This window comes from Bombina bombina, chromosome 3, assembly GCF_027579735.1.
Source record: "Bombina bombina isolate aBomBom1 chromosome 3, aBomBom1.pri, whole genome shotgun sequence".
Classification (NCBI taxonomy): domain Eukaryota; kingdom Metazoa; phylum Chordata; class Amphibia; order Anura; family Bombinatoridae; genus Bombina; species Bombina bombina.
Window position 1 is genome coordinate 229124238 of NC_069501.1, and position 24746 is coordinate 229148983.

A 24746-nucleotide genomic window follows, 5' to 3' on the forward strand; every position below is an offset into this window, starting at 1 on the left:
TAGACCTTGTTCCCCTGAGGGGACTGGGTTTATCACTCCAATCTTTAATAGGTCTCTTACACAATGTAAGAATGCCTGTTTCTTTATCTGGTCTGAAGATAAGCGAGATAGGTGGAACCTTCCCTTTGAAGGAAGTCCCTTGAACTCTAGCAGGTATCCCTTGGAGACTATTTCTAGTGCCCAGGGATCCGGAACATCTCTTGCCCAAGCCTGAGAAAAGAGAGATAACCTGCCCCCTACTAGATCCGGTCCCGGATCGGGGGCTACCCCTTCATGCTGTCTTGGTAGCAGCAGTAGGTTTCTTGGTCTGTTTACCCTTGTTCCAGCCTTGCACGGGCTTCCATGCAGGTTTGGGCTGGACCGCGTTACCGTCTTGTCTAGCGGCAGTGGAGTTATTAGCCGGTCCGTTCCTGAAATTGCGAAAGGAACGAAAATTAGACTTGTTCTTAGCCTTAAAAGGCCTATCCTGTGGGAGGGCATGGCCCTTACCCCCAGTGATGTCTGAGATAATTTCCTTCAATTCCGGCCCAAAAAGGGTCTTACCCTTGAAAGGAATATTAAGTAACTTAGTCTTGGACGACACATCTGCCGACCAGGATTTTAGCCAAAGCGCCCTCCGCGCTACTATAGCAAAACCTGAGTTTTTCGCCGCCAATTTCGTTATTTGAAAGGCGGCATCCAATATAAAGGAATTAGCTAACTTTAGTGCGTGAATTCTGTCCATGACTTCTTCATAGGAAGTCTCTTTCTGGAGCGACCTAATTCCTCAAACCCAAAAGACGCCGCTGAGGTGACAGTAATAATACACGTAGCTGGTTGAAGGATGAAACCTTGCTGAACAAAAATCTTTTTAAGCAATCCTTCCAATTTTTTATCCATAGAATCTTTGAAAGCACAGCTGTCCTCTATAGGAATAGTTGTGCGCTTCGCTAATGTTGAAACTGCTCCCTCAACCTTCGGGACCGTCTGCCATGCGTCCCTTCTAGGGTCTACAATGGGAAACATTTTCTTAAATATAGGAGGTGGGGCAAAGGGTATACCCGGCTTCTCCCACTCCTTATCCACTATGTCCGCTACCCTCTTGGGTATTGGAAAGGCGTCATCGTGCACTGGGACCTCTAAGAATTTGTCCAATTTGCACAACTTCTCTGGTACTACCATAGAATCACAGTCATCCAGAGTAGCTAATACCTCCTTAAGCAAGGCGCGGAGATGTTCTAGCTTAAACTTAAATGCTACTATATCAGGTTCTGCCTGTTGAGAAATTTTTCCTGAGTCAGAAATTTCTCCCTCAGACAGCCCCTCCCTCACAGCCAATTCCGATTGATGTGAGGGTAAAATAGATAAGGCATCGTCAGCGTCTAATTGTTCATCCTTTTTATCTGTATTTAAAACTAAACAATCACGCTTTCTCTGAAATGCTGGCAGTTTGGATAAAAGATTTGTTATAGAATTATCCACTACTGCTGTTAATTGTTGCATAGAAATAAGTACTGGCGCGCTAGGTGTCACCTGCGCGGGCAAAGCTGGTGTAGACACAGAAGGAGAGGATGTAGAACTATCCCCACTACCTTCATTAGATGAATCATCTTGGGCAACATTATTAAATGTAACACAGCTGTCCTTACTTTGTTTGGACGCTATGGCACAATTATCACAAACACTCGAAGGGGGGACCACATTGGTCTCTATACACACAGAACATAGGTTATCTGATGGCACAGACATGTTAAACAGATTTAGGCAGGCAAACAATGCAATAAAAACGATTTTAAACAAAACCGTTACTGTCTCTTTAAATAATAAAATGACACACTTTATTTCTGAATGTTCAAAAAAAACTATGAAGGCAATATCCGATTTTTATGAAATTTGGACCCCAGTGTCTTAATGCTTTGAAAGTATTGCACAGCAAAAATGGAGACTCTAGCCCTTAAAATAAGCAAACCGGAGCTAATTGTTGGATTTTACCGTTTTTATACACTACAATCCCTGCTACAGCTCTTGCTGTAGCTTTTACCTTCTTTAGGGGTCAACCACCACAGAAATAAGCCTTCTGGAGTCACTTTCTGAGCCACAGGACCCTCTCACATGAATCTGCATGCACTGCCTTGAAATCAACTGCGCAGCTGAAGCGCCAAATTGAGGCCTCCTCCCTCAGTATACTAGAGTGAAGGGGCCTTCCTGACTAGATTTAGGCGTCTAAAACAAGCCAGATCAAATAAAAAACGTCCCCAAGTGTATATAAGTTTATAAAACATTTGCCATGATATTGTAATAAAAACCAATCGATTTGGCCCATAATAGTGTCTACCAGCATAAAAACCAAAAAGGGGTAGCCTGTTATCTTTTTTGCTGAGTGTAAAGAAAAATGGCTTACCGTTTTCCCTGAGGGGAAAAATGACTGTCATCTAGCATTAGCCTGTGTTGTTAGAAGGAGACTAGTCATACCTGAAGCAGATGAGTCTGCCAACTGTTCCCCCCAACTGAAGTTCTCTGGTTTCAACAGTCCTGCGTGGTAACAGCAATGGATTTTAGTTACTTGTGCTAAAATCATAGCCCTCTTAAACAGAAATCTTCACTCTTCTGTTGTAGAGTAAATAGTACAAGCCAGCACTATTTTAAAATAACAAACTCTTGATAGAAGAAATAAAACTACAACTAAACACCACAAACTCTTCACCATCCCCGTGGAGATGCTACTTGTTCAGAGCGGCAAAGAGAATGACTGGTGGGCGGGGCAGGAGGAGGGGCTATATGGACAGCTTTTGCTGTGTGCCTCTTTGCCATTTCCTGTAAGGAAAGAGAATATTCCCACAAGTAAGGATGAAGCCGTGGACCGGACACACCTATGTAGGAGAAATGTAGCACCAAAACATCTGAAGTGCCAAGGTTGCTGACCCCTACTCTAGAGGATTCAAAGAAGGTAAAACAATTCTTGTTTGAAATTTTCTGCAGAAACAATTTTAGAGAAAAACATACTAGGTAACAAGAACAGTCTTACCCTTTTAAAAAAAGGGAGATTCACAGGAAAGCAGAGAATTTGGAAATTCTTCTAGCTTAATAAAAACAATAGAAATAACCTACATTTGTACAGTGTATTTTAATTCCTGTCAGAGCCCTACAAGGAGGAGGAGGCCTCTGCAGGAAGGTTTATCTTAGCATAGTGTTCTAAAAGAGACTAGATAACAGAGTCCAATTTGCTCATGCCCAGAACTGACAGAGTAAAAACGTAGGTTTTTAAAATTCTCCACTCTTATCGTACTGGGGGAAGGGCTACACTGAGGATTTCTAAGTGCTCATTTCAAGAAATCAAGTAAGTTGTTTGCATTTTTTTTTAACAATCTGTTTCTTTTAATGTTTACTTTGATTTAACATATTTGTTTTTACCCAAGGAGCGCTGTTTAATATCCATTCAAGGTAAAGCCCAACCACGATAACTCTAATTTCAACAAATAATCAGCTGTCCCTACCTGGGTGACGTTGTATGGAATCTCTTGAGGCAGATACTCCAGTAACTTCTCACGTATTATATTGTTGCAGATTTCCTGTGGTGTCTGAGTAGTAAGAACATCACTGTGATATTCCCACTTGTTAGGCTTGGCAAGATTAAGAAGGTACCTCTGTGACAAAAAATACAAGAGATGGGGCATTAATGGGGACATTGGCCAACATTTTTCTACAATGCATATGAAAAAGCAGAAGAAAAACATGGTAACATTTTTCATGCAAACACAAAAACTAGGTTGAAGTTAAAAAATAACCAGAAATGTATACATAATGAAAGAGAAACACAGAAAAATCATTTGCAACAGGCAATTTTAGGCTAGAGAGGCTGCTCCTGGGGGGGACTAGCCATAGAGCAAAATATTATAAATTTTGTTCATTTTCGGATGAGTGGCTCTCTTGTTATGCATGTGAATTATGACCCTTGGGGACTGGTCTCCCGGACGCACAGAATAGTGTGTCTCGAGCAATATGGCCGCAACTTATTTACAAGGCCCACAAAAGGTTGGAACATAGGACTGGGACTGCCATGCTGTGTCTCATTCAGAGGGAAGCTGTCTAGTATTTTAAGGATGGACTGAACTGTCTTTTACTTAGGTGGGACCATAATGATATACTGCAGGGAAATTCTTCCACATGAAAGGCTGTTCCTGGGCTGGTTACTAATCACACATCACAAGTATGCCTTTGTTCGTTCTCTGGTTGAGCATAACATGAAGTGCACGTTTAACCCAAGGGATAACGTGCCCACTAGCCGGTAAACACAGAGAGTACTATTGGTGGACAGAGATGGGCTTCCACAATTTTACTGATGTGTCATATCTTACATAAGCATTGCATGTGCATCATTACATTTTTATCAAACATCTACAATCTAAAGAGCAAGATTTACATAAATAACATTTACAATATCATATTGAACTCAAGAGTATAATGGAGAGATCATGAAGTACAGTATAAATTAAAAAAAAAAAAATACATTTGGTCACACCTTTAATAATGTACAAGAGAGTCCTATATTAATAAACATATAATTGATAGAATAATGACAATCACATTCTAAATGTATTTACTTATGGGGGTGGGAGAACACAGTAGCCACCATCCCCTAAGTACAGTAAACACCACATTCCCCTCTTAGGGTGCTCTGGGTTCCTAACTATAAATCATGCTAAACACTCTTACGGTATTATACCATGGTAATAATACATGTTTATTTAAAATACAGTAGGAAAGGTAACACTATTTATTTTGATATTCACTGGAGAGGACCTGCACACATTTGTGGATTTACAAAACGATCTGTGTTCTTTGAGTAAAACTTTATTTTTATTTTTTTGTTTAAATAAATTTTTATTGACAAATTTGTATTTAACATAAACAAATAAATGGAAAACAATGATCAATAAATTTTTCCAACTACATTAAATCATTGCAGTATCCTACTAGCCATTTCTGTGAAACAACAAGAGGGGGAGGGGTAATAGGAGGGGAGGAATGGGAGGGGTTCAGGTAGGGGGCTATGGGGATTAGGAGGGAGGTATAGAGGAAAAATAGAGATATGGTATAGTATAGTATAGCTCCCTTGCACTTAGTCTGTCTAAAGGTAGGAGCACACACCTTAAACATTTGTAGGGTCTAGTGTTTATAATCGTAAAGAAGGGCTATCATTTCAGTTTTATGATGCTCTTTGCTCCCATAGGAAAATTATATCTAGTATAAAGTCTTTCTTCCCCAAGAAGCAATAATGTCTCTTCTCTAGGGATAATATATACGTAACTTCTGTCACCCATTGGTCAAAAGTAGGAGAGAGCTTGTTTCCATAGTCGAGGAATAATACGTTTGGCACATGTGAGCATCAGTTGGAGGAGTTTCCTACGGTAGACACACCGCAAACTGGGGACTTGATTTAATAAAATCATAGTTGCTGAAAGGGATAGCTGTGTGCCCAGTGTAAGGTTGATGCAACGCTCAATCTGGGCCCAAAAAATAGACAATTTGGTGCAGGACCCCCATATGTGAGAGAGTGTGCCCGTTTCACCACAACGTCTCCAGGAACTGGAAATAGCTCCTGGATATATTTCATTTAATTTTTGGGGCGTGAGATACCAACGTGAAATGATTTTATAGTTAAGTTCAGTCAAGATGAGTGAAGTTGAAGAGGAGTGAACAGTACGAAAACATCGTAACCAAGTGTCCTTTGGGAGCTGAACTCGAAGCTCAGTCTCCCATTTGGATGTGTATGAGTAAAAACAAAATGTATGCTTACCTGATAAATTTCTTTCTCTTGTGGTGTATCCAGTCCACGGGTTCATCCATTACTTGTGGGATATTCTCCTTTCCAACAGGAAGTTGCAAGAGGACACCCACAGCAGAGCTGTCTATATAGCTCCTCCCCTAACTGCCACCCCCAGTCATTCGACCGAAGACAAGCAAGAAAAAGGAGAAACTATAGGGTGCAGTGGTGACTGTAGTTTAAAAATAAAAAACACCTGCCTTAAAGTGACAGGGCGGGTCGTGGACTGGATACACCACAAGAGAAAGAAATTTATCAGGTAAGCATAAATTTTGTTTTCTCTTGTAAGGTGTATCCAGTCCACGGGTTCATCCATTACTTGTGGGATACCAATACCAAAGCTTTAGGACACGGATGAAGGGAGGGACAAGGCAGCACTGCCTGCAAGACCGTTTCTCCCAAAAATAGCCTCCGAGGAAGCAAAAGTATCAAATTTGTAGAATTTAGAAAAAGTATGAAGCGAAGACCAAGTCGCCGCCTAACAAATCTGTTCAACAGAGGCCTCATTTTTAAAAGCCCATGTGGAAGCTACCGCTCTAGTGGAATGAGCTGTAATTCTTTCAGGAGGCTGCTGGCCAGCAGTCTCATAAGCTAAACGGATTATGCTTCTCAGCCAAAAAGAAAGAGAAGATGCCGAAGCCTTTTGGCCTCTCCTCTGTCCAGAGTAGACAACAATGCAGATGTTTGACGAAAATCCTTAGTAGCTTGTAAATAAAATTTTAAAGCACAAACCACGTCAAGATTGTGTAACAGACGTTCCTTCTTTGAAGAATTAGGACACAGTGACGGAACAACAATCTCCTGATTGATATTCTTATTAGATACCACCTTAGGAAGAAACCCAGGTTTGGTACGCAAAACTACCTTATCTGCATGGAAGATCAGATAAGGGGAATCACACTGTAAGGCAGATAACTCTGAAACTCTTCGAGCCGAAGAGATAGCTACCAAAAACAGAACTTTCCAAGATAAAAGCTTGATCTCTATGGAATGCAGAGGTTCAAACGGAACCCCTTGAAGAACATTAAGAACTAAATTTAAACTCCATGGTGGAGCAACAGGTTTAAACACAGGCTTGATTCTAACTAAAGCCTGACAAAACGCCTGAACGTCTGGAAAATCTGCCAGACACTTGTACAGAAGAATAGACAGAGCAGAAATCTGTCCCTTTAAGGAACTAGCTGACAATCCCTTCTCCAATCCTTCTTGGAGAAAGGATAATATCCTAGGAATCCTGACTTTACTCCATGAGTAACCCTTGGATTCACACCAATGAAGATATTTACACCATATCTTATGATAGATTTTCCTGGTGACAGGCTTTCGAGCCTGAATTAAGGTATCAATGACCGACTCGGAGAAACCACGTTTTGATAAAATCAAGCGTTCAATCTCCAAGCAGTCAGTCGCAGAGAAATGAGATTTGGATGATTGAAAGGACCTTGGAGTAGAAGGTCCTGCCTCAGCGGCAGAGTCCATGGTGGAAGGGATGACATGTCCACCAGATCTGCATACCAAGTCCTGCGTGGCAACGCAGGTGCTATCAAAATCACTGAAGCTTTCTCCTGCTTGATCTTGGCAATCAGACGAGGGAGGAGAGGAAATGGTGGGAACACATAAGCCAGGCTGAATGACCAGGGCACTGCTAGAGCATCTATCAGCGCTGCCTGGGGATCCCTTGATCTGGACCCGTAACAAGGAAGCTTGGCGTTCTGACGAGACGCCATCAGATCCAGTTTTGGTTTGCCCCATAGTTGAATCAGCTGGGCAAATACCTCCGGATGGAGCTCCCACTCCCCCGGATAAAAAGTCTGCTGACTTAGAAAATCCGCCTCCCAGTTCTCTACTCCTGGGATATGGATAGCTGAGAGATGGCAAGAGTGAATCTCTGCCCATAGAATTATCTTTGAAACCTCCAACATTGCAAGGGGGCTTCTTGTTCCCCCCTGATGGATGATATAGGCTACAGTCGTGATATTGTCCGACTGAAAACTGATGAACCTGACCGCAGCTAGTTGAGGCCAAGCCTGAAGAGCATTGAATATCGCTCTCAGTTCCAGAATGTTTATCGGAAGGAGGGCTTCCTCCTGAGTCCACGAACCCTGAGCCTTCAGGGAGTTCCAGACCGCGCCCCAGCCCAGAAGGCTGGCATCTGTCGTTCCAGATTTAGCAGAGAGGACAAATCTGTGTAATCCCCATTCCACTGATTGAGCATGCAAAGTTGCAGTGGTCTGAGATGTAGGCAGGCAAACGGAACTATGTCCATTGCGCTACCATTAGGCCGATTACTTCCATACACTGAGCCACTGACGGCCGAGAAGTGGAATGAAGAGCACAGCAGGAAGTTAGAAGCTTTGACAACCTGACCTCTGTCAGAAAAATTTTGATTTCTACTGAATCTATCAGTGTTCCTAGGAAGGAAACTCTTGTGAGAGGGGAGAGAGAACTCTTTTCTTTGTTCACCTTCCAACCGTGAGACCTCAGAAAGGCCAGAACAATGTCCGTATGGGACTTGGCGGTTTGAAAAGTCGACGCCTGTATCAGAATGTCGTCTAGGTAAGGAGCCACTGCTATGCCCCGTGGCCTTAGAACCGCCAGTAGGGACCCTAGAACCTTCGTAAAGATTCTTGGTGCCATGGCTAACCCGAAGGGAAGAGCCACAAACTGGTAATGCCTGTCTAAGAAGGCGAACCTGAGGAACTGATGATGATCTCTGTGAATCGGAATGTGGAGATAAGCATCCTTTAAGTCCACGGTAGTCATATATTGACCCTCCTGGATCATAGGGAGGATGGTTCGGATAGTCTCCATCCAAACTTATTGGACCTATCCTGAGGAAGGGCGTGACCTTTTCCTCCAGTAATATCAGAAATGATCTCCTTCAGACCAGGCCCGAATAGGGTCTGTTCCTTGAAGGGGATGTTAAGAAGCTTAGACTTTGAAGTAACGTCTGCTGACCAGGACTTAAGCCATAGCGCCCTACGCGCCAAAATGGCAAAACCTGAATTCTTAGCCGTTAGCTTGGCTAAATGAAAAATGGCGTCAGAAATAAAGGAGTTAGCTAACTTAAGAGCTTTAATCCTGTCTAGAATATCGTCTAGCGGGGTCTCTACCTGTAGAGCCTCCTCAAGAGACTCAAACCAAAAAGCTGCTGCAGCAGTAACTGGGGCAATGCATGCAAGAGGCTGGAGAATAAAACCTTGATGTATAAAAATTTTCTTAAGGAGACCCTCCAATTTTTTATCCATAGGATCTAGGAAAGCACAACTGTCCTCGACGGGGATAGTTGTACGCTTAGCTAGGGTAGAGACTGCTCCCTCCACCTTAGGAACCGTCTGCCACGAGTCCCGTATCGCGGCATCTATGGGAAACATCTTTTTGAAAGCAGGAGGGGGAGAGAACGGCACACCTGGTCTATCCCATTCCTTAGTAATAATTTCCGAAAACCTCTTAGGGACTGGAAAGACATCAGTGTAAACAGGCACTGCAAAGTATTTGTCCATTTTACACAATTTCTCTGGAACCACAATGGGGTCACAGTCATCCAGAGTCGCTAAAACCTCCCTAAGCAATAAGCGGAGGTGTTCAAGCTTAAATTTAAACGCTGTCATTTCAGAATCAGACTGAAGTAACGCCTTCCCTGAGTCTGAAATGTCACCCACAGATAGAAGCTCACCTGCCTCGGCTTCTGAGTATTGTGAGGGTATATCGGACACAGGCATTAAAGCGTCAGAAAGCTCTGTATTAGTTCTAGCCCCAGAGCTGTCTCGCTTTCCTTGTAGCCCTGGCAGTTTGGAGAATACCTCTGAGAGGGTAGCATTCATAACTGCCGCCATGTCCTGTAAGGTAAAAGAATTAGACGCGCTAGATGTACTTGGCGTCACTTGAGCGGGAGTTATAGATTCTGACACATGGGGAGAGCTAGATGGCATAATCTCCCTCTTTTCAGTCAGAGAATCCCCTGGAGATAAATCTTTAAGCGCCATAATATGGTCTTTATAGTTAAATGAAATATCAGTACATTCTAAGAGGGGGTTCCTCCATGGCTTCAAAACATATTGAACAAGGAGTTTCCTCTATTTCAGACATGTTTAACAGACTAGTAATGAGACAAGCAAGCTTGGAAAACACTTTAATAAAGGTGAAACAGCAATTAAACAAAAACGTTACTGTGCCTTTAAGAGAAAAAAACTAGCACTTAAACTGCAAAACAGTGTAAAAATACAGTAAAGTCTTTGAAATTTTTACAGTGTGTGTAAGGGACTAAAGCAACATTGCACCCACTTGCAAATGGATGATTAACCCCTTAGGCTCCAAACCAGAATGAAAAACGTTAAAAAAATGTTAAAAGTCAATTGAGCACCTTGCCACAGCTCTGCTGAGGCTCCTACCTGCCCTCAAAAACGATTATATGCAGAAATAACCCCTTTGAAATGGTCCTCAGATGCCACCATGTTACTGGATGTTAGAAGGGCCTTAAGAAAATACTCCTAGGAGTATCTGACTAGCCATGTGGAAACTAGGCGCCAAATAAAGACTTCTCCCTCAGAGAAAAAACGTCCTATTTATGAAATCATGTAAACGTTTTGTCACTAAGTAATATGAATATTAACATGAGTATTGCCCTGTTTTGTAAGCATGATCCCAGTCGCTGTTAAATCACTGCATCAGGCTTACCTCAAATACACAAGGCTCTGTCAGCATTTTCTAGAACTTATTCATCTAGAAATAAAAATACTGAACATACCTCAAAGCAGGTAATCTGCAGGCCGTTCCCCCAACTGAAGTTTTCCCATATTCTTCAGTTATGTGTGAGAACAGCAATGGACCTTAGTTACAAAACGCTAAGATCATCAAACCTCCAGGAAGAATTCTTCTTCTAATTTCTGCCTGAGAGTAAAACAGTACAACGCCGGTACCGTTTAAAAATAACAAACTTTTGATTGAAGGTAAAACTACACTAAGTCACCACATATCTCTTGATACTTCCTTTCTTGTCGAGAGTTGCAAGGGAATGACTGGGGGTGGCAGTTAGCGGAGGAGCTATATAGACAGCTCTGCTGTGGGTGTCCTCTTGCAACTTCCTGTTGGGAAGGAGAATATCCCACAAGTAATGGATGAATCCGTGGACTGGATACACCTTACAAGAGAAACTTTATTTTTATGTAATACATTATATTGTACACATTTGTGCCATTTCACATCTAAGTAACAGAGTATAAATAAATATGTAGAAAGCAGGATTAAAAAAATAAAAAAACTACTGATATCTTCAATTTATTAGACCAAAAACACATTTACCTTTAGTGTTTTAACCTCATCTCCATTCACAGCTGAAAGCATAAACACCTCCTGGAAGTGAGGCCAGCCTTTCTTGTTCTTCAGCCCTTTAAGACCATCTACCCATTTATCAGTTGTGTCAGAGGAATCCTCAGATATCTGATGTGATTCGCTATCCTCAGCAGGTTTGTTCATGTTCTCAGATTGTCTCACCACCTCTGTTGGCTGTTGCTTCAAAGACAAGGAAGTGTCAAGTTTCTGTGATTTCAATGAGTTAGGGTTTTGACCAGATGATGGTTTAAGCACAGTTTTTACTAGAGCTTTCTTCCTGTTCACTATTCCCTCGGTCAACTGGTTTGTTAATTCAAGCAAAGACCACTTTTTCTTCACCAAATCGACCTGAAGTATAGAACACTCAAATTAATTTAGACTATTTGATGACAGTTCTTAAGGACAAATGACAAGCCCATCCAATGTGTCTCACAAAATAAATACTAGAGTATTAAAAAGACATTACAATGGTATGCTGTATCTAAAACATGAAAGAAAAAAATGTGGATTTTAACAACTTTCCAGTTTACGTCTATTATAATATTTGCATTATTATCTTAGGTCTCCTTTGTTGAAGGAGTAGCAATGCACTTCTGGGAGCTAGCTGAATACATCAGGTGAGCCAAAGGCAAGAGGCATATATGTGCAGCCACCAATCAGCAGCCAGCTCCCAGTAGTGCACAGTTGCTCCTGAGCCTACCTAGGTATGCTTTTAAATTAAGGAAACAAAGAACAAAGCTAATTTGAGAATAGAAGCAAACTGGAAGGTTATTTAAAATGACATGCTCTGAATCATGTAACCCTTTAATGAAACCGTGTAAACAAGCGATACAGATTTAAGACACACACACAAATCTATTCTTGAGAGATAATCTAGATACCTTAAGAACTGTGAGTCACTACTGGAGATTACTGTCAACTTTAAGTTGTTTACTAGTACAGCATCCAAACTGCGAGTAATATAATCATTTTAACCTCTAGAGAGCACATCAAAAATGTATTGTTTATACTTATGACATCACTACTCAATCCAATTATCCTCAAATAATATATTCCCCTCCAAAGGGATTGTGTTTGTGTACAACACCTATCTATAAATGGCTGTATATGGTTTTCCTCTAGAGATGCAATGCATTATGAATAAAATCGTTTCTGATAAATCACAAACATAAAATGCTGCAATTATAAAAGGAAACATGTTGTGTTTAGTGTCATCACTAAATTCTATTCCTGAAAAGATCATTTACAAGGTGCCTATTCATTTAATCCATTTTATTTAAACATGTGTAATAGGTACATTTTGAATGGGATAAACAAAATTATATTCTGGTTATAGCACTGAGAATGGATGTATGTTATGTGGTTTTATTAGCAAGGAGGCATTGGATAAATGTACATTTTTGGAAGATTTTATGCCTCGCTTAAATCTCTGAGAAAATTGCTATATAATAAAACTTTGAAATGGACTCATCTGTGAAGTCAGACATGAAAATAATGCTTATACGGTTCACTAGGAAAACACTTGTTTTTCAGTTTGCCTAGTCTAATAAAATGTGAGATATGGATAAAGAAATGTATTTCATGTGCATCCCCAGACAAGCATGTTATGGAAGGTTAACCTATTTCACTGCTTCTTCTATGCTGACCAATATGAACCAACTTTTCTCAAAGAACCAGATCCATCTGCAGGGTTTTTCCCCAGAGAATATAACATAATGGGAAAACGTTCAGATACTTTACTTGAAGTTGAGCAAAAGAAAACGTTATTCAAAAAGTTAAACTACAGTAATCTTAAGAGAGACAGTAAAGTAAAAAACAAACAAAAAAAACCTTTCATGATTCAGACAAAGCATGCAAATTTTAAACAACTTTCCAATTTACTTTTACTATCAAATTGACTTTGTTGTCTTGGTATCCTTTGTTTAAAAACATAGGTGGGTAGGTAACAAATGCAATGCTAGGAGCTAGCTGGTGATTGGTGGCTGCACACTTATACTTACCAGATGTGTGCAGCTAGCTCCCAGTAGTACATTACTGTTCTTTCGACAAAGGATACTAAGAGAATGAAGCAAACCGTGTTCAGCTAGGTGAGAATTAAGCAAATTTGACAATAAAAGTAAACTAGAAAGATGCATTCTTTATCTGAATCATGGAAGTTCAACTTTGACTTTACAGTCCCTTTAAATATGAATGATAAATATTCTAAAATGTTCTCCCCTTCAATGTGTTAAATATTGTCCATAACTGCTGGAGTTTATTTAATTGTTTGCAAACAGCCTCTTCGCCTTTCTTTGGTTATTTGAGAAAGCTGCACTTGTGTGTAGAAACCACCACCCTACACTGAAAATGTAAATAACAAAATGTATTTTCTGTAGAGAAGCTATGTAAATGGGAGACAATTTATGTATCTCCCAGAGTCCCAGTGTGTGTGTGTGTGTGTAAAATTGTATCTCCGTGTGTGTGTGTGTGTGTGTAAAATTGTATCTCCGTGTGTGTGTGTGTGTGTGTAAAATTGTATCTCCGTGTGTGTGTGTGTAAAATTGTATCTCCGTGTGTGTGTGTGTAAAATTGTATCTCCGTGTGTGTGTGTGTAAAATTGTATCTCCGTGTGTGTGTGTGTAAAATTGTATCTCCGTGTGTGTGTGTGTAAAATTGTATCTCCGTGTGTGTGTGTGTAAAATTGTATCTCCGTGTGTGTGTGTGTAAAATTGTATCTCCGTGTGTGTGTGTGTAAAATTGTATCTCCGTGTGTGTGTGTGTAAAATTGTATCTCCCAGTGTGTGTGTGTAAAATTGTATCTCCAGTGTGTGTGTGTAAAATTGTATCTCCAGTGTGTGTGTGTAAAATTGTATCTCCGTGTGTGTGTGTAAAATTGTATCTCCGTGTGTGTGTGTGTGTGTAAAATTGTATCTCCGTGTGTGTGTGTGTGTAAAATTGTATCTCCGTGTGTGTGTGTGTAAAATTGTATCTCCGTGTGTGTGTGTGTAAAATTGTATCTCCGTGTGTGTGTGTGTAAAATTGTATCTCCGTGTGTGTGTGTGTAAAATTGTATCTCCGTGTGTGTGTGTGTAAAATTGTATCTCCGTGTGTGTGTGTGTAAAATTGTATCTCCGTGTGTGTGTGTGTAAAATTGTATCTCCGTGTGTGTGTGTGTAAAATTGTATCTCTGTATGTGTGTGTGTAAAATTGTATCTCCCAGTGTGTGTGTGTGTAAAATTGTATCTCCCAGTGTGTGTGTGTGTGTGTGTAAAATTGTATCTCCCAGTGTGTGTGTGTGTGTGTGTAAAATTGTATCTCCCAGTGTGTGTGTGTGTGTGTGTAAAATTGTATCTCCCAGTGTGTGTGTGTGTGTGTGTTTTACACAGCCAGAATTAGCATTTCAATACCTATGTTTAGACACAGATAACATTAGCAGATCTGCTTTACCTGCAGGCTCAGTCCATTTATAGGCAAGTCCTTGAAAACAACAGGCAATGTAAGAAAAAGGATTAAGAGCCATAAAAGGAGCATGGGGGAAAAAAGATGTGCTGAAGAAAAAAACTAACCCTAGAAACATAGGGTGGGGTCTCATGGGCTCTCACCACCATGAAAGAAATGAATTTATCAGGCAAGCATAAATTATGTTTTCTTTCATACAGGTGGTGAGAGTCCACAATCCATTACTCCTGGGAACTAATACCCAAGCTGTCTATGAGTAATAACATAAAAGGTAGGGATTTAAAAACATCTTTTTTCACAGAGAAAATAAATCCCCAACCCCAGAAAAACACAAAAAGGGCAAACTTATTTTTTCTAACATCAGAAAATTCCATAGAGGAGAAATTGCATTGATAACTGGCTTAATATGGGCCAAAGCTTGAATAAAACCATAAATATCAGGAAGATTAGCAATCTTCATATTAAAGAAAACTGAAAGAGCAGAAATCAGCCCCTTCAGAGAACTGGCAGATAGGCTCTTATCCAGATCTTCCTGTAAGAACTGCAAAATCCTAGGAATTCTAAAAGAATGCCAGGAAGAACCATGATCTATACAGCAAGAAATAAAGGCCTTCCGGACCTTATGATAAATCTTCCTAGTTACAGGCTTACGAGCCTGAATAAAGGTTTCAATCACTGAATCAGAGAAACCTCTATGTCTAAGGACTAACCACTCAATTTCCATGCCATCATGTTCAGAGACTTAAGGTCCGGATGGAAAAACGGACCTTGAGACATAAGGTCTGACTGCAGAGGAAGAGTACAAGGAGGTTAGCTGGACAACTGAACTAGATCTGCATTTCAAATCCTGTGAGGCAAAGCTGGGGCAATCAGAATTACTGAAGATTTCTCTAGGCTTATCTTGGAGATCACTCTGGGAAGAAGTACCAGAGGAAGAAACAGATAAGCAAGCTGGAATGACCAAGGAGCTATTAGAGCATCCACAAACTCTGCTTGAGGGTCAGTTGACCTCGCAAATTACCTGGGAAGTTTGTTGTTCAAACGAGAAGCCATAAGATATATCTCTAGGAGCTATCCTGGTGAAGAGACCATTCCCCTGATGTAGAGATTGACGACTAAGAAAGTCTGCTTCCCAGTTGTTCACTCCTAGAATATGAATCACAGAGACTAGACAGGAATTGATTTCCGCCCATGAGAGAATTCAAGACATTTCCTTTATGGCTAGGGAACAGTGAGTTCCCCCTGATGGTTGACATAAGCCACAGCTGTGACATTGTCTGTTTGGAAACTGAGATGAGACTTTCTTTTCAACAGAGGCCAAGCCTGAAGAGCCCTGAAAATAACATAGAGTTCTAGAATATGTATTAGTAACCTTGCTTCCCAAGGATCCCAAACGCCCTGTGCTCTCAGAGACCCCCAAACAGCTCCACAACCTGAAAGACTTGCATCTGTAGTGATCACACTCTACGTAGGACAATGAAAAAAGAAAACCTCTGAATAATGAACTGGATGATCGAGCCACCAAATCAGAGACTGACTTCTACTGGGATCTGGAAAAAATCTTTGAAAATAGCCGAGTATGATCTTTGCATCACTGACGAAACATACAACACTGAAGAGGCTTAATGTGAAAAACATAATTTATGTAAGAACTTACCTGATAAATTAATTTATTTCATGGTGGCGAGTCCACAAGCTAGTTACTAATGGGATATACAATTCCACCAGGAGGGGGCAAAGTTTCCCAAACATCAAATGTCTATAAATACACCTCCCACCTCACTCATACCTCAGTTTAACGTATAGCAAAGTTAGTGAGGTGTATAAGGAGTAAAAACATAATTTATGCTTACCTGATAAATTTATTTCTCTTGTAGTGTATTCAGTCCACGGGTCATCCATTACTTATGGGATATATTCCCTTCCCAACAGGAAGTTGCAAGAGGATCACCCAAAGCAGAGCTGCTATATAGCTCCTCCCCTCACATGTCATATCCAGTCATTCGACCGAAACAAGACAAGAAAGGAGAAACCATAGGGTGCAGTGGTGACTGAAGTTTTAATTAAAATTTAGATCTGCCTTAAAAAGACAGGGCGGGCCGTGGACTGAATACACTACAAGAGAAATAAATTTATCAGGTAAGCATAAATTATGTTTTCTCTTGTTAAGTGTATTCAGTCCACGGGTCATCCATTACTTATGGGATACCAATACCAAAGCTAAGTACACGGATGAAGGGAGGGACAAGGCAGGAACTTAAACGGAAGGAACCACTGCCTGTAGAACCTTTCTCCCAAAACCAGCCTCCGAAGAAGCAAAAATGTCAAATTTGTAAAATTTCGAAAAGGTGTGAAGCGAAGACCAAGTCGCAGCCTTGCAAATCTGTTCAACAGAGGCCTCATTCTTAAAGGCCCAGGTGGAAGCCACAGCTCTAGTAGAATGAGCTGTAATTCTTTCAGGGGGCTGCTGTCCAGCAGACTCATAAGCTAAACGTATTATACTACGAAGCCAAAAAGAGAGAGAGGTTGCCGAAGCTTTTTGACCTCTCCTCTGTCCAGAATAAACGACAAACAGGGAAGAAGTTTGACGAAAATCTTTAGTTGCCTGTAAATAGAATTTCAGGGCACGGACTACGTCCAGATTATGCAAAAGACGTTCCTTCTTTGAAGGATTAGGGCACAGTGATGGGACAACAATCTCTTGATTGATATTCCTGTTAGAAACTACCTTAGGTAAAAACCCAGGTTTAGTACACAGAACTACCTTGTCTGAATGGAAAACCAGATAAGGAGAATCACAATGTAAAGCAGATAACTCAGAGACTCTTCGAGCCGAGGAAATAGCCATCAAAAACAGAACTTTCCAAGATAAAAGCTTAATATCAATGGAATGAAGGGGTTCGAACGGAACACCCTGAAGAACTTTAAGAACCAAGTTCAAGCTCCACGGAGGAGCAACAGATTTAAACACAGGCTTAATCCTAGCCAAAGCCTGACAAAAAGCCTGGACGTCTGGAACTTCTGCCAGACGCTTGTGCAAAAGAATAGACAGAGCAGAAATCTGTCCCTTCAACGAACTAGCAGATAAGCCCTTTTCCAAGCCCTCTTGTAGAAAGGACAATATCCTAGGAATCCTAACCTTACTCCATGAGTAACTCTTGGATTCGCACCAATATAAGTATTTACGCCATATCTTATGATAGATTTTTCTGGTAACAGGCTTCCGAGCCTGTATTAAAGTATCAATAACTGACTCTGAGAATCCACGCTTGGATAGGATCAAGCGTTCAATCTCCATGCAGTCAGCCTCAGAGAAATTAGATTTGGATGGTTGAAAGGACCTTGTATTAGAAGGTCCTGCCTCAGAGGTAAAGACCATGGTGGACAGGACGACATGTCCACTAGGTCTGCATACCAGGTCCTGCGTGGCCACGCAGGCGCTATCAGAATCACCAATGCTCTCTCCTGTTTGATCTTGGCAATCAGTCGAGGCAGCAGCGGAAATGGTGGAAACACATAAGTCATGTTGAAGACCCAAGGGGCTGCTAGAGCATCTATCAGCACCGCTCCCGGGTCTCTGGACCTGGATCCGTAACGAGGAAGCTTGGCGTTCTGGCGAGACGCCATGAGATCCAGTTCTGGTTTGCCCCAACGACGAATCAGTTGAGCGAACACCTCCGGATGAAGTTACCGCTCCCCCGGATGAAAGGTCTGGCGACTTAGAAAGTCCGCCTCCCAGTTCTCCACGCCTGGGATGTGGATCGCTGAAAGGTGGCAAGAGTGAAACTCTGCCCAGCGAATTATCTTTGAGACGTCTAACATCGCTAGAGAACTCCTGGTTCCCCCTTGATGGTTGATGTAAGCCACAGTCGTGATGTTTTCCGACTGAAATCTGATGAACCTCAGTGTTGCTAACTGAGGCCAAGCTAGAAGAGCCTTGAATATTGCTCTTAATTCCAGAATATTTATTGGGAGGAGTTTCTCCTCCTGAGTCCACGATCCCTGAGCCTTCAGGGAGTTCCAGACTGCGCCCCAACCTAGAAGGCTGGCATCTGTTGTTACAATCGTCCAGTCTGGCCTGCGAAAGGTCATGCCCTTGGACAGATGGACCAGAGAAAACCACCAGAGAAGAGAATCTCTGGTTTCTTGATCCAGATTTAGTAGAGGGGACAAATCTGAGTAATCCCCATTCCACTGACCTAGCATGCATAATTGCAGCGGTCTGAGATGCAGGCGCGCAAATGGCACTATGTCCATTGCCGCTACCATTAAGCCGATTACTTCCATGCACTGAGCCACTGACGGGTGTGGAATGAAATGAAGGACACGGCAAGCATTTAGAAGTTTTGACAACCTGGACTCCGTCAGGTAAATTTTCATCTCTACCGAATCTATAAGAGTCCCTAGGAAGGAGACTCTTGTGACTGGTGATAGAGAACTCTTTTCCATGTTCACCTTCCACCCATGCGACCTCAGAAATGCCAGAACTATCTCTGTATGAGACTTGGCAATTTGAAAGCTTGATGCCTGTATCAGGATATCGTCTAGATACGGAGCAACCTCTATGCCTCGCGGTCGTAGAACCGCCAGAAGTGAGCCCAGAACCTTTGTAAAGATTCTCGGGGCCGTAGCTAACCCGAAGGGAAGAGCTACAAACTGGTAATGCCTGTCTAGGAAGGCTAATCTTAGGTACCGATAATGATCTAATGTGAATCGGTATGTGAAGGTAGGCATCCTTTAAGTCCACTGTGGTCATGTACTGACCCTCTTGGATCATGGGTAGGATGGTTCGAATAGTTTCCATTTTGAATGATGGAACTCTTAGGAATTTGTTTAAGATCTTTAGGTCCAAGATTGGTCTGAAGGTTCCCTCTTTCTTGGGAACCACGAACAGATTTGAGTAAAAACCTTGCCCTTGTTCCGTCCGCGGAACTGGGTGGATCACCCCCATTATAAGGAGGTCTTGTACACAGCGTAGAAATGCCTCTTTCTTTATTTGGTTTGCTGATAACCTTGATCTCCAACGCCCAGGGATCCTGGACATCTCTTGCCCACGCCTGGGCGAAGAGAGAAAGTCTGCCCCCCACTAGATCCGTTTCCGGATAGGGGGCAATCCCTTCATGCTGTCTTAGGGGCAGTAGTAGGTTTTCTGGCCTGCTTGCCCTTGTTCCAGGACTGATTATTTTTCCAGGCCTGTCTGTAACGAGCAACAGTTCCTTCCTGTTTTGGAGCGGAGGAAGTTGATGCTGCTCCTGCCTTGAAGTTTTGAAAGGCACGAAAATTAGACTGTTTGGCCTTTGATTTGGCCCTGTCCTGAGGAAGGGTATGACCCTTACCTCCAGTAATGTCAGCGATAATTTCTTTCAAGCCGGGCCCGAATAAGGTTTGCCCCTTGAAAGGAATATTAAGCAATTTAGATTTAGAAGTCACGTCAGCTGACCAGGATTTAAGCCATAGCGCTCTGCGCGCCTGGATGGCGAATCCGGAGTTCTTAGCAGTTAGTTTAGTTAAATGTACAATGGCATCAGAAACAAATGCATTAGCTAGCTTAAGTGCTTTAAGCTTGTCCATGATTTCATCCAATGGAGCTGAGTGAATGGCCTCTTCTAGAGACTCAAACAAGAATGCCGCAGCAGCAGTGACAGGCGCAATGCATGCAAGGGGCTGTAAGATAAAACCTTGTTGAACAAACATTTTCTTAAGGTAACCTTCTAATTTTTTATCCATTGGATCCGAAAAAGCACAACTATCCTCCACCGGGATAGTGGTACGCTTAGCTAAAGTAGAAACTGCTCCCTCCACCTTGGGGACCGTTTGCCATAAGTCCCGTGTAGTGGCGTCTATTGGAAAGATTTTCCTAAATATAGGAGGTGGGGAAAAGGGCACACCAGGTCTATCCCACTCCTTGCTAATAATTTCTGTAAGCCTTTTAGGTATAGGAAAAACGTCAGTACACACCGGCACCGCATAGTATCTATCCAGCCTACATAATTTCTCTGGAATTGCAACTGTATTACAGTCATTCAGAGCCGCTAAAACCTCCCCTAGCAATACACGGAGGTTCTCAAGCTTAAATTTAAAATTAGAAATCTCTGAATCCGGTTTCCCTGGATCAGATCCGTCACCCACAGAATGAAGCTCTCCGTCCTCATGTTCTGCAAACTGTGACGCAGTATCAGACATGGCTCTCACTGCACCAGAGCGCTCTGTCCTTATCCCAGAGCTATCGCGCTTGCCTCTTAATTCTGGCAATTTAGATAATACTTCTGTCAGGGTATTATTCATAATAGTGGCCATGTCTTGTAAAGTGATTTGTATGGGCGTCCCTGATGTACTTGGCGCCACAATATCACGCGCCTCTTGAGCGGGAGGCGAAGGTACTGACACGTTAGTCGGCATAACTTCCCCCTCGTCGTCTGGTGATAACTCTTTTATAGATAAAGACTGACCTTTATTATTTAAAGTGAAATCAATACATTTAGTACACATATTTCTATGGGGCTCCACACTGGCCTTCAAACATAATGAACAAACAGATTCATCTGTGTCAGACATGTTTAAACAGACTAGCAATGAGACTAGCAAGCTTGGAAAACACTTTGAAATAAATTTACAAGCACTAAATAAAACGTTACTGCGCCTTTAAGAAGCACAAAAAATTGTCACAGTTGAAATAACAATGAACCAAATCAGTTATAGCAACCAATTTTTCACAGTAAATGTATTAAGTTAGCAGAGCATTGCACCCACTTGCAAATGGATTAACCCCTTAATACCCAAAACGGATAACAATATAGAAAAAAACGTTTTTTAACACAGTCAAACACACTGTCACAGGTCTGCTGTGACTGATTACCTCCCTCAAAATGACTTTTGAAGTCCCCTGAGCTCTCTAGAGACGTCCTGTGTCATGCAGGAAGAAACAGGAAGACAGAGACTGAATTTTTACTGCGCAAAAAAAAGCGCTAAAATAGGCCCCTCCCACTCATATTACAACAATGGGAAGCCTCAGTTAACTGTTTCCATGCTAGAAATATAAGTCAGCCATGTGGAAAATTCATGCCCCAATAAATTTTATCACCAAAGTACCTCACAAAAACGATTAAACATGCCAGCAACCGTTTTAAACATCTTTTTCTTTTCTTTTTTAAAAAGTATGTATCTCTATTGATAAGCCTGATACCAGTCCTTCTACTGTATTTAAGACTTATTACATTACTTCAGTAATAGCAGCATTTTCTTAGTCAAATTCCATTCCTAGAAAATTATTTTACTGTATATACATTAATCAGCCTGATACCAGTCACTTCCACTGCATTTAAGGCTGTACTTACATAACATCGGTATCAGCAGTATTTTCTTAGTCAATTCCATTCCTTAGAAAAATATTTTACTGCACATACCTTATTTGCAGGGGACCCCGCACGCTATTCCCTTTCTGAAGTTACCCCACTCCTCAGAATGTGCGAGAACAGCCAGTGGATCTTAGTTACTTCTGCTAAGATCATAGAAAACACAGGCAGATTCTTCTTCCAAATACTGCCTGAGAACAAACAGCACACTCCGGTGCCATTTAAAAATAACAAACTTTTGATTGAAGAAATAATTAAGTATAAAACACCACTCTCCTCTCGCGACCTCCATCTATGTTGAGAGTTGCAAGAGAATGACTGGATATGACATGTGAGGGGAGGAGCTATATAGCAGCTCTGCTTTGGGTGATCCTCTTGCAACTTCCTGTTGGGAAGGGAATATATCCCATAAGTAATGGATGACCCGTGGACTGAATACACTTAACAAGAGAAATCATAAAAAAAAGGAACATGATAAATAATGTGATTTATACAAAAAAAAAAAAATCATAACCCCCAAAAAATGGGTGGGTCTCGTGGACTCTCACCACCATGAAAGAAATTACTTTATCAGGTAAGTTTTTACATAAATTAAGTTTTCTTTCATATAGGTGGCGAGAGTCCACGAGATAGTTACTGATGGGATATAATACCAAGGATGTGGAAATCCACGAGTAACTATAAAGGGATAAAATAAAAACAGCTATTTCCAATGAGAAATTAAAAAAAATTAAGTTTTCTTACAAATTTAAAAAAACAAATCATAGGCACTAGAATCAAAGCTGCTTCAGAAGAAGCATAAATGTCAAAATGGTAAAATTTAGTAAAGGTATGCAAAGAAGACTAACCGGCTGCTTTGCAGATTTGAACAACTGAAGCTTCATTCTTGAAAGCCCAAGATATGGCAACTGATATTGTAGAATGAGCTGTTATTCTCTGAGGCGGAGCTGCCCTGCCTCCAAATGAGCATTGTTAATCAGAAGTTTCAACCAAGATGCCAAAGAAATGGCAGAGACTTTCTGACCTTTTCTGGAACCAGAAAAAAATAACAAATAGACTAGAAGTCTTTCTGAAATCTTTTGTAGCATCAACATAATATTTCAGAACTCTTACCACATCCAAAGAATGTAAAGATCTTTCAAGAGTATTCTTAGGATTAGGACACAATTTCCCTATTAATGTTGTTAGAATTCAGAACTTAAGGCAAAAATTTAAACAAAGTCCGCAAAACAGCTTTATCTTGATGGGAAATAAGATAAGGAGACTCCCAAGAGAGAGCAGAAAATTCAGAAACTCTTCTAGCAGAAGAGATAGCTAAGATAAATAACACTTTTCAAGAAAGTAGTTTAATGTCCAAAGAATACATAGGCTCAAAAGGAGGAGCCTGCAAAGTCTTTAATACCAAATTTAGACTCCAAGGAGGAGAGATGGATTTAACAACAGGTTTGATATGAGCCAAAGCCTGTACGAAACAGTGAACATCAGGAAGATTAGCAATCTTTCTGTGAAATAAAACAGAAAGAGCAGAGATTTGTCCTTCTAAAGTATTGGCAGACAACCCTTTATCCAAACCATCCTGAAGAAACTGAAGTATCCTAGGAATTCTAAAAGAATGCCAAGAATAATCATGAGTGGAACACCATGAAAACAAAATGTATGCTTACCTGATAAATTTGTTTCTTTCCAGGCATGGAGAGTCCACAAAACATTCTAATTACTAGTGGAATATTCATTCCTGGCAGCAGCAGGAGTCAAATAGCACCCCAGCAGAGCTGTTAAGTATCACTTCCCTTACCCATAACCCCCAGTCATTCGGCCAAAGGTAAATGAAAAAAGATGATAACAAGGGTATAGAGATGCCTGAGGACTAGACAAAAAAAACTGCCGTCTTAATTTGAATAAGGGTGGGTCATGGAGTCTCCATGCCTGGAAAGATATAAATTTATCAGGTAAGCATAAATCTAGTTTTCTTTCCTATGGCATGGAGAGTCCAAGAAACATTCTAATTACTAGTGGGAACCAATAACCAATCTAGAGGACACAGAATGAATAGGGAGGGAGAACAAGCCAGGTGGACCTAAACTGAAGGCACCACACTGCTTGAAGAACCTTTCTCCCAAAAGAAGCCTTAGTTGAGGCAAAAGTATCAAATTTGTAGAATTTGGAAAAAGTATGAAGAGGACCAAGTGGCCGCCCTTTATAGATTTGCTCCACAGAAGCTTCATTTTTTAAAGCCCATGAACATGAAACAGCTCTAGTGGAATGAGCCGTAATTCTCTCAGGAGGCTGCTGTCTAGCTGTCTCATACGCTAAATGGATAACACTTCTCAACCAGCGAGAAAGAGTGGTAGAAGTGGAATTCTGACCCCTACGCTTACCAGAGAAAACAAAAAACAGGGAAGAAGTCTGCCGAAAATCTTTAGTTGCTTGAAGGTAAAATTTAAGAGCATGCACAACATCCAAAATATGCAAAAGACGTTCTTTCTGGGAAGAAGGGTTAGGACAAAAAGGAAAAACTATTTCCTGATTAATATTGCGATCCGACACTACCTTAGGGAGAAACCCCAGCTTAGTACGAAGGACCACCTTATCAGCATGAAAAATAAGGTAAGGGGAATCACACTGCAGAGCCGAAAGTTTGGAAACTCTGCGAGCAGAACATTTAGCAAGAAGAAACAAAACCTTCCAAGACAGTAATTTAATACTAACAGAATGCATCAGCTCAACCAGAGCCTGCTGCAAAACTCTAAGAACAAGGTTAAGATTTCAAGGAGGAGCAACCAATTTAAACACAGGCCTGATTCTGACCAAGGCCTGAACAA

At 41.2% G+C, this 24746-nt stretch overlaps 1 protein-coding gene across 1 annotated transcript in view; it reads right to left on the reverse strand.

Moving 5' to 3' along the window:
* Positions 1–24746, reverse strand: part of ERAL1 (Era like 12S mitochondrial rRNA chaperone 1) — a 165961-nt gene that overhangs the window by 52562 nt on the left and 88653 nt on the right. Inside the window, exons 8-9 of the mRNA XM_053706185.1 lie at positions 11105–11482; positions 3474–3623 (exon numbers count right to left, since the gene is read on the reverse strand). Of these exons, the coding sequence (XP_053562160.1) occupies positions 3474–3623; positions 11105–11482 (528 nt within the window). The remainder of the gene's footprint in view (positions 1–3473; positions 3624–11104; positions 11483–24746) is intronic.